Source organism: Schistocerca americana, chromosome 2 (genome assembly GCF_021461395.2).
Source record: "Schistocerca americana isolate TAMUIC-IGC-003095 chromosome 2, iqSchAmer2.1, whole genome shotgun sequence".
NCBI classification, from domain to species: Eukaryota; Metazoa; Arthropoda; class Insecta; order Orthoptera; family Acrididae; genus Schistocerca; species Schistocerca americana.
Window position 1 is genome coordinate 603,123,960 of NC_060120.1, and position 10,934 is coordinate 603,134,893.

The 10,934-nt window shown below is 42.1% G+C and overlaps 1 protein-coding gene across 1 annotated transcript; it reads left to right on the forward strand.

Annotated features, from left to right (window-relative positions):
* The first annotated feature begins 202 nt into the window (after positions 1–202).
* LOC124596261 lies at positions 203–10,261 on the forward strand. The gene is made up of 5 exons (XM_047135335.1): positions 203–347; positions 4,117–4,344; positions 4,432–4,476; positions 6,288–6,521; positions 10,076–10,261. The coding sequence occupies exons 1-5, from the start codon at positions 300–302 to the stop codon at positions 10,139–10,141; spliced, it is 621 nt and encodes a 206-aa protein (XP_046991291.1). The 5' UTR covers positions 203–299; the 3' UTR covers positions 10,142–10,261.
* The last annotated feature ends 673 nt before the right edge of the window (positions 10,262–10,934 follow it).

Genomic DNA, 10,934 nt, shown 5'->3' on the forward strand with positions numbered 1-10,934 from the left:
ATCAAAGTTGAATTTCTGCACGTTATTACCCTCCGTTTGCGCGAGAGAAGTTGATGCAATTTCTCTGCCAATGACGTTGTCTGTAAGTGAAGCTGCGTAACTCCGAACCTTGGATCGCAATAGTTAGTTGGCACTTTACATCAACACGCCTATACTCCACCTGCGCAAACACGTTCACAGCCATGTGAGCGTATGGCTGCCGTGTTTATCATTCGGCACTAGCCTTGGAGGAGCACCCTATAAATATCGAGGGCTTCTTCAGGCAGTCAGATTGCCTCCTCGCAGAGAAATCGACAGAAATGGCTTCTAAGCTGCTCATTTTCTTGGCTTTCGGCTTGGCAGTACAGGTAAGAGAGTCTGAACTTGTTTGTGCGCCTTTAGAATCACTAAATGTTCCATTATATTTGGAAGTAGGTAAAATAAATATCGTGTGACTAAGGCCTCCCGTCTGATAGACCGTTCGCCGGGTGCAAGTCTTTCGTTTTGACGCCACTTGCGCGTCGGTGGGGATGAAATGATGATGATTAGGACAACACAACACCCAATCCCTGAGTCGAGAAAATCTCCGACCCAGCCGGTAATCGAACTTGGGCTCTTATAATTGACATTCTGTCACGCTGACAACTCAGCTACCGGGGGCGGACTGGAAGCAGGTAATTTACTAGAAAAAGGAAATTGGATTCCGTTACGGTACACATTTTAGCCACATACACTTCAATCGATTTCTTTTTGTGTGATCTTGACGATTGCGTATTTTATGTGCCCTGCCTGTTTCTACATCTACATTTATACTGTACAAACCATCTTACGGTGTGAGGCGGAGGTACCTCTGGTACCGCAACATTTTCCCAGTTTTCTCTTCTATTTGTAAATTGCACGTGGGAAGAAAGACTTCTCAAAATCTCCGTATCAGCTCTAATTTCTCCAATTTTCTCATTGTGGTTATGTCGCGAGACTTACGTGGGAAGAAGTAATTTGTTGCCCGACTCTTCCGGCTCAGACAGTCTCGGAAATTCGGTAGTAAACCTCTCCGTAACGCAACACACCTCTCTTTTAGAGTGTTCTGGGCATCTCTGTGACCCTCCCGCACCGACTAAACGATCCTGCGACGAAACGTGCAGCTCTTCGTTGCATCTTCTGTCGAGTTAAGAAGAAGATAAAGTCAATCTTTTTACAGTTTTCACGTGTATCTGACAGCTATGCCTGTACAATGTAAACACTTCTACAAGCATTACTTTTGTAGCTGACATTCGCATCACAAAATGTTTATGAGCACAACAACATCGCCTTTTTGTGTCTAGAGAGGCAATGCGTTCCTCATTGACCTCTGCTTTACAGACAACATGGGGAGTTTGCAAATAGTTTTTTCTAAAAAAAAAAAAAAAAAAAAAAAAAAAAAAAAAAAAAAAAACTGTCAACCACTACGTGAAACTCGAAACTCACCTGTCGTTCTTTGCTAGGATTCACTGAAGTTAAGGGTTGTGTCCACTCCAGACGCGCAGCATACACTAATATTACTGGAAAGTCACCTTCAACTTTTCCTGCTTAGAATGACCAATATATTATATTTCCTGACAGAAATGGGTTTTCCATTAATTTATTCGTGTTAGACTCCCACTCTCTGAAGACAACATTCACCTCTATTGTTTCGATCAAGTTACTAAAAGTTGCACTTTGCATTTTAAAGCTATACACTGTCCAGTCACATTAATGTGCCCATCTGTCAGGGCCTGAAAAAAACCCCTTTGCAGTGCGTACCGTTGCGAGAAGTTGAGGGAGAGAGTCAGCGAGTTTCTGTTAAGTAACAAAAGGCATGTTGAGCCTCGTCGACTCCACTACCTTGGCCATCTGCGCTAGATTTCTCGGTCGAGAATTCATGACGCCAACAGTCCGACAGGAGAGGCGGCACAGACTGTCGATTGGCAAGTGGCAAGCGGAATGTGTTGGCCAGGGGCATACGATAAACTCATCCTGGTGCTCAGTGAACGCTCGTGTACATTACGAGCTGTGTGACGCGCTGCATTGTCCTGGTAGTAGATATCATCATGACGAGGAAAAAAAAATCCTTTTTAAGGGTGGACGTGGTCCTCGAGGATAGATATATACTTCTCTTGATCCATTGAGCCTTCCAGATTGGCGAGATCACCCGGGGAACGCCACTAAAATATTCCGCAGGCCATAACTCTCTCTTTATATCCCGTGATATCACCGAAGCGCTGTCGGGCGGGGTCGGCACTTGGATGGGTGACCATCCAGGCCACCATGCGCTGTTGCCATTTTTCGGGGTGCGCTCAGCCTCGTGATGCCAATTGAGGAGCTACTCGACCGAATAGTAGCGGCTTCGGTCAAGAATGCCATCTTACAACCGGGAGAGCGGTGTGCTGACGCCATACCCCTCCTATCTGCATCCTCCACCGAGGATGACACGGCGGTCGGATTGTCCCGCTAGGCCATTCGTGGCCTGAAGACGGAGTGCTCCTCATGCTTTATATATCCTCCACTGCTCTTGCTGCCAGCTACCGTCTGTAAGTGGTTGATGTCGAACATTGACGGTGGTCACATATTTGTGACTGGACCTTCTATGTCTTTGCTCGCAGGTGAAATAGCTTTGAATGTTTACTCTTACTGATTTTTTTGTATATTGCTAACGGTTCTCCGTGTTTATAATTGTAGTGAAAAGAAAATATTCTCAACACACCTGAACTAGTGCTACTTTGTGTAGTTTCACAGTGATTACGTGGATTCTTCTACATTCAACTCCCACAAGGTGGCGCGTTTGTTAAGACAGCGCTTTCTCTTTCAGGACGTGTTGTTTCTACACTTCTCTCCACAGACTCTGATCCAGCTTTTCCATGATCTCCTTCAGTGGTTTCGTACGAATGCCGGCCGAAGTGGCCGTGCGGTTAAAGGCGCTGCAGTCTGGAACCGCAAGACCGCTACGGTCGAAGGTTCGAATCCTGCCTCGGGCATGGATGTTTGTGATGTCCTTAGGTTAGTTAGGTTTAACTAGTTCTAAGTTCAAGGGGACTAATGACCTCAGCAGTTGAGCCCCATAGTACTCAGAGCCATTTGAACCATTTTTCGTACGAATGCTTAAATGGTTTCATCCACCACCCTATTCCAACAAAGCTACCCCCCTGTTGATTTCAAAACTCCATTCCTTCTTTTCTTGCATCGTTACTGTATGCACGTAATTTTTAGATTTGAGTGGAGCTGGCTCATCTAAAACTGGAAGGAAATCCTAGGAGCCGGCCGGAGTGGCCGAGCGGTTCTAGGCGCTACAGTTTGGAACCGCGCGACCGCTACGGTCGCAGGTTCGAATCCTGCCTCGGGCATGGATGTGTGTGATGTCCTTAGGTTAGTTAGGTTTAATTAGTTCTAAGTTAAGTCGCATAGTGCTCAGACCCATTTGAACCAAATCCTAGGAAGTGCTTATGTCTAAATACTTAGACTTCCTGCATCTAAAACTGAGTACAACTTTAAAGAGACGTAAGCTGTGACTAATATGTCATTAAGTTCTGGAAGTAAGATAATGCATGTCTAAACCGAAAGAAGGATGTTTGAGAATAAAATAATCGGCGATCTGGAACCTGATATCAACATTTGTATATGGCTACTCCGCTTCGAAACAGGTGCTTGTATTAAACCAAGTGATGGTTGCCGTTTACCAAACTGGATTTTTTTGCAACCATGTATTAGTTTTATTTTTTCGGAGATCCAACAACGAATATTTAATATTTGAGTGTTTTATGTGGCATTACTAGATAGGTAAAAGCATGTAGGCGTCGAATGGCGTTCGATGATGCTGTTACACAGTTCTCGATGATGTGTTGTTTTCGTATTTTTGCAAAATACTACATAGTCTAGTAACGACAATGGATATCATAAATCATTTCAGACTGCCTTAAAACAAGATAGCCAACGAAAGAATAGAGCTTAGTTTTCTTGAGTAGCAAACGGTAAATGTAAAAAGACGCATGTAGGTTGCTCGCAATCACGTTATCATACTTCATCCAGAATACTCGATTGCTTTAGGGACACAGAAACAGTGAGTGTTCCATGCAGGACCTTGCAGCTGTCCCGGTCGTAAATGTTCCTTTCTCTTGTGTTGTGCAGAGCACTGCGGCTGCACCAGCGCCTGGCATCAGTGACTGGTTTACTGAAGTGGGCAACTTCTTCGAGAACATCTTCAACGTCCAGAAGAACTTAACCCAGCATGCCGCGGAGAACGCCGAGAAGATCTGGCAGGACATAGTGGAAAGTGCTGAGGAAGACGCGAAGGAAGTCGGTTCTTGGATACAGAACGCCTACAACGAAACCACTGCCGCCTGGAACAGCATTCAGGTGAGTTTGGCTTCTAGAGTTATTGATTTCAGCCGCTACTAGAGTCTCCACATGCTATTTTGTAAATTTTTCCTTCTCTGTTTGCAGGAGAAACTTCAGGCATCCGCACAGAAGGCCATAGTTTCCGCACAGGTGAGGACTCGTTACTTTTTTTTTAAGGGGAAAAGGTCAACATATTTAACTTTGCATTTCAACTGAAAGAACATGGGTTTGCACATTAAATTTTTTATAAAATGTGCATCTGTAAAAACAATCCAGGATCGCATGTAGCTTATTAAAATTAGAATTTACTGACCAGGTGAACGGTTTCAGTTGTGGTACGATCACATCAGACCATTAAAACTGCATAACAATGGCTGGAGAGATTGGCTCCATCAGTGTTTATCGTCGCTACTTAGTATGCTGCTTCTCCCTGTTCTCTCCAGCGGTCATCATAAAGATTTAATTGTCTGATGATGACCGTACCACGATCTAAACGGATCACCTGATTAATAAGTTTTAAATTTTAACAACTTTCATACGATCCTACATTGTTTTTCTTAACTTTAATCCTAATTTTTGAATCGCTGTTCCCCAGGAACAATTTTCTAAAGGATGCGCAAATCTTTTGTTTGTTTGTGGCTGTTTGACGAGTTTCGGAGCATTATGGAGTGCAGGTTTTGTTCATGTTCTGCTGTCGCTCCATCACTCTAACGACCGGGCTGTCGATGCACAAGAAACGAAGTTTGGTGAAGGAGAGGGGGCGCTCGCTTACCATACGAAAAGCTCACAAATGTGCAAATATTCAAAAACAGTTTGAAACTGTAATATGAACTCCTTATTAACAGATATTTCCTTAGGGACAGTCCGTAACTGTAACTTGCATGTTAAGAATAATTTTCTTAGTAATACACAGCCTTGTACTTTTGAAGTGGCATTGCAGATGTCGGAGTTTTTCACGGATACAGAAGATGAAATGAAGTGACAGTGACTTGTGAAACTCATGCACTTTTGAGAGAAAGTGACAAAAAGTCTACGATTAAGAAGAGTGTCAAAATTGGAAGACTCAATGGTTCCTTTCAAATGTGGATGTCGAAGCTACATTCATCCATAAGAACTTTGAATATGAGTTTCAAGTGAGCTGTAGGGCATGAAGCAGATTTCAAAATTAACTTGAATGTTAGCAACAAATCATGTAATTCAAAATAAAGAATAATATTGCAGTTAGTGACATTTATAACATTAATGTCTTAATTTCGCCTAGTAGAGGTTATAGAAATGAAGTGTATATACAGCAAACGTGCAAAATATTTGGAATTTTACAGATGGAGTTACATTATAAGCAATTCAGAGCTTAATTCGATTTTAATGGTATCGGCACTAGGTGTTTTTTCTTCTTCTCAGTTTTAATATACTCTTTCCACACGGTTGACAATGATATCAACTTTCTTGGCCCTGTAATTTTCATCGTATTTATCTTCTTTAGTACTCTTCGCATTAACTGACTTAAGCTATATACTTTTGAATAGTATAACACCAAATGACAATGTTTATGGTATTCATTTACTGCGGGCATCATTAAAAACTAATTACTCGAACTAGCGTCAGTTTATAAGCAAACATATCGCCTTTTCTGGTGTTCAGGGATAACGTCATTTCACAAAAAGTAATGCGAATGCATGTAGGTAAAACCTAAATGATATAAAAACATTTCATAGATCTTTTGTACTCAGTGAGAAATTACAGGAGATGGACAAAGTAATCTTGGTAAAGTAATTTTTCGCAAAAAATTGTTATGAACTGGTTTGTATGGAATTTTAAGATTATAAGGAGGAGGTGCTAGTACATTTGCTTAAAATCTATTGCGATCTCATTGGGACACAAACACAAAGGAGGGGGGGGGGGGGGGGGGAGCTGTATCCTAAATGCACAGTGACTCGTTAATATTATATTGTGCTTTACAGCAAGCGATTGTCTCAGCCGGACAGCAAATCTCGCAAGAGGCGGCCGAGTGGGTGCAGGAAGCCTCCACTAATCTGCAGAATGCAGTGAACGCAATCTCGACCAAGACCCACGAGAACTTTGAGGAGGCTATGGAGTTTGTGCAGCGTGGAGAGGCGGCGCTGGAACAACTTCAGAAGGCACAGACCGACGCCACCAGCCAAGTCATCCAGGGCATCACGAGTTCCATCCAGCAGGTGAGTACTCTATATCGAACGACACTGTTAAAACTTTTCGAATTATGTATGTGTGGTGTCTGTCCTTTCGAACAAGTCCGAAAGAACAGATACCGTTTTGATCCTACAGTCGCTACGAATCAACACACAAAGGAATTAAAGATATTAGCTGCCAGTGAGAATTGATTTACATCAACTGTGAAATTTCGGACATGTCCGAAAGAGCAGGTGCCACATATATAGAATTAAGGTGAGGACGGCCAGTGATCACTTCAGTGCAGACACACACCATGCTCGAACTCTTCGGGCATCGGCGAAATGCCACGAGTAATGAGGATAATGGGCATGGGGCACTACATCAGCAGCGTATGGAGAAGCTGAGAACTTGGATCTGACGAGAGGCATGCCAGCGTGTTCTGTGTAGGAGCTAGTGTGTCCGGATGACGTTGTGATCAGCGCATCTGCCAAATAAACAGGAGATCCGGTCTCTAATCCCAGCCCGATTTTCAACATTCCCAGTTGATATAAACAGAAGCGCCAAAGAAGCTGGTATAGGCATGTGTATTCAAATACACAGATATTTAAACAGGCACAATTCGGCGCCGCGCTCGGCAGCGCCTATCTGGCACAGTTTTTATATCGGTTACTGCTGCTGCAATGGCAGGTTATCAAGATTTGAGTTTGAACGTGGTGTTATAGTCGGCGCAAGAGCAATGGGACACAGCATCTCCGAGGTAGCGATGATGTGGGGATTTTCTCGGTCGACCATTTCACGAGTATATCGTGAATATCAGGAATCCCGTAAAATATCAGATCTCCGACATAGCTGCGGCCGGGAAAAGATCCTGTAAGAACGTGACGAAAGACGACTGAAGAGAATCGTTCAACGTGATGGAAGTTCAACCCTTCCGCAAATTGCTGCACATTTCAGTGCTGGGCCACCATCAAGTGGCAGTGTGCGAACCATTCAACGAAACATCATCCAAATGGGGTTTAGGAGCTGAAGGCCTATCTCGTGTACCCGACCCGTCAACACCGACATTGGACTGTTGAAGTGTGGAAACATGTTTCCTCGTCGGACGGTCTCGTTTCGAATTGTATCTAGCGGATGGATGTGTAGGGGTATAAAGACATTCTCATGAATTCATGGACCCTGTATGTCCATGCAGCTGCTCCAGCTGTTGGAGGCTCTGTAATGGTGTGGGGCGTGTGCAGGTGGATTGATATGGTCCCCTGATACGTCTAGATACGACTCTGACAGGTGACACGTACGTAAGAATCCTGTCCGATCATCTGCATCCATTCATGTCCACTGTGCATTCCGACGGACTTCGGCAATTCCAGCAGCAAAATGCGACTTCCCACACGCCCAGAATTGCTACAGAGTGGCTCCAGGAACACTCTCGTCAGTTTAAACACTTCCGCTGGGCATCAAACTCCCCAGACATGAACATTATTGAGCATATCTGGTATCCCTTTTAACGTACTATTGAGAAGAGATCTTGTACGCCGACGGATTTATAGACAGCCTTGCAGGATTCATGGTATCAATTCGCTCCAGCACTACTACAGACAGTAGTCGAGTCCATGCCACGTCGTTGTGCGTGCTCGCGAGGGCCCTTCACGATATCAGGCAGTTGTACCAGTTTCTTTAGCTCTTCAATGTAAATTAGTGGCCGGCCGCGGTGGTCTCGCGGTTCTAGGCGCGCAGTCAGGAACCGTGCGACTGCTACGGTCGCAGGTTCGAATCCTGCCTCGGGCATGGATGTGTGTGATGTCCTTAGGTTAGTTAGGTTTAAGTAGTTCTAAGTTCTAGGGGACTGATGACCACAGCAGTTGAGTCCCATAGTGCTCAGAGCCATTTGAACCAACCATTTTTCTAAATTAGTGCCCACTGGCAGCTAATGTCTTTAATTACCTTCTGTCTTGACTTTTCAAAAGTGTTGAAGTCTGCCTAGTTGTAAAGAAAATACATTGTATCATAAGGTGATTGTAAAAGAGTTGACGGAGAACAGCGCGCATGCTATCGCGTTCTTTGCACATCAGTCTACGTGTCTGATATATGCACATGGCTTGCTGAGTGATGAGGTATCAAAACTATTCCTTTTCAAACAGGGTTCCAAAGTTATAACCTCCAAATGACACATATCTGTAATTATTGTAAAGTACTGCAAAATCATCGGTTGGCGTTTCAGAGGCCATTTCGTGCGTGATTTCGAAATAGCAGCAGTGTATTTTCGGAGATCTACAAGAGAAAAATAAAGCACCAAAACTTTCGGCTCTATTAATGTATACTGACCCAGTCTATGTCTTCAAGTAACATTTTTCAGCGTAAAAGACGATACAGTCACATGAAATACAGCATTACCATTTCCTATCTGGTTTCTAAGGCGTCATTGCTTTGCTCGAAAGAAGGGCCGATATGGAAAAAATATTGTTGTAAAAATTTAATGAAACAGTGACGAGAAGTTAAAATTTAAATAGAATACAATATGCTTTCAACTCCATTCAAAGGAATTAATATTCTTTTGGACACATTCTTTAATTTTTACTATCAAAATGTATATAAGATTTAATAAAGATGCTACCAAATCCCAACCTAAGTAGATGTAATTGTTCATAGAAAATGTAGAAGAAAGCAACATTATCTCAACTCTAGCGAATACATTCCTCTACATAGGTCAGTTGTTAATTCCATGAATAAACACGTTAGTTAGCTGAAAAATGCATGTGGAGATTCTGTTTAAAAGACGTCGTATTAACGAACTTTTGCATGCTTCTTGATAGATTAGTACGCCATATAGCTTGTCCCTATCAAGATTCAGCAATATATTCAGAGATGTGCAGATTATGTTCTGGATTGTGGGCAGGGATCGAAATACAACTTGCGTAATAAATGTAATTAGGAATCGTGATGTATTCAAATTATGACTCCCCTACTTTTAAATTCACGAACTGATATAGTGACTGAAGAGAAATTACACATTCGCAAAACTAGAAACCCCAGCATTAATTTATTGAACAATGAAAGGAACATAACTGCTTTATTTTTTCGATTTAAGTGTATGTATAGTTTAATACAGAATATCAGACAGGTGTGTATCTTTTACATGTAGCGACACTGATAGCTTACGGAAGTGAAGAGTAAATAATTCTTCTAAAATCCTACGTTCTGTAAGGAGCGAAAGATCAGATACGGTAAACGTGTCCAGAAAGCAAGTGACTAAAAAGTACTCGTCAATGTGCCACTTAGGTAAACACGCCAGTAACATGCTGAACGACTTACGGACCAGTCACAATACATTCACCCCGAACACTCATATGGACGTAAATTTTCTTCCTATTATTGTGCTTAATCGGACGGTCGAACGATTGTTACCTGCAGCAATGGTTGCAAGCACTCTTGAGTCCACTGCAGTTCGACAGTGCAAATGTGTCCTGTAACTCTGCTCTAGAATGCTTTCCCACAGTTCATTTCCTCTTATCAAATATTCCTTTGAAGTGATATCCACAAGATTTCACTTCAGCTTTCACTTTTGAACACCTTACTGATTACCCGTTTTACTGTGTTACAGAGTCTGCAAAACGTCCAGTCTCTGCTCGACAAGGCTTCAGCGGAGGTCAACAAGAACAGCAACTAGGCCAGCATCCAGTCGATGACTGATAAGCTAAAGCTCCCAACAATAACATTGGAGTTTCTATTAAGAATGCTATAAATTTTCTTATCTTGGCGGTAGAATAAAAGTTGAGTTCAAATAGTATACAGAGATTCTTTCATTTACAAGTGTGATTATTATCTCCCTTCTTAACTAATATTTTGGTGTCTATGTTAGATGATGAATTAACAGAAATGTTGAGTATAAGATATGAAGATGAATTGTAAGTAGTATATCAAGATACTTAGCTAGCCAAATAAGGTTCAAAAAATGAACCGCTGCAATTTTAAGCGCCATGTCTCAAGTTTTAATATTATTATTTTTACGATTTGATGCAACAAAGTTGTTGTTTCTCGCATCCTGACTTCCAAAGTCTCTTATATTTATAATCTCCGGACTGGAAATTCTTCTCTGACAATAGCACTTCTGACTCTATCTCCCAATGAAGTTTTCATGCATTCCATTGTCTTCTTAGACCATCTATCCTTACCAAACAGCTGATTTGCCCATACCATATCAACTGTTTTGCTTAGATTATATTCATTATTGTGATGTGCAGGTTTATTCTCTTACGTATGTATTCGTTTTTAATGTCGTTCCTAGTGTGAGAACCTACAGCAACATCTCCAAAGTCCTATCTCCATTGACAATAAGTTCCTCTTAATTCTTTGTTATTTCCATATTTATGCTCCAGACGTTGCTATACTTTCTACAATTGTTTTAAATTATCTAATCTTAGTTTCTGAACTAATCTGCATTCTCAGTAAAGCTTCGTTTA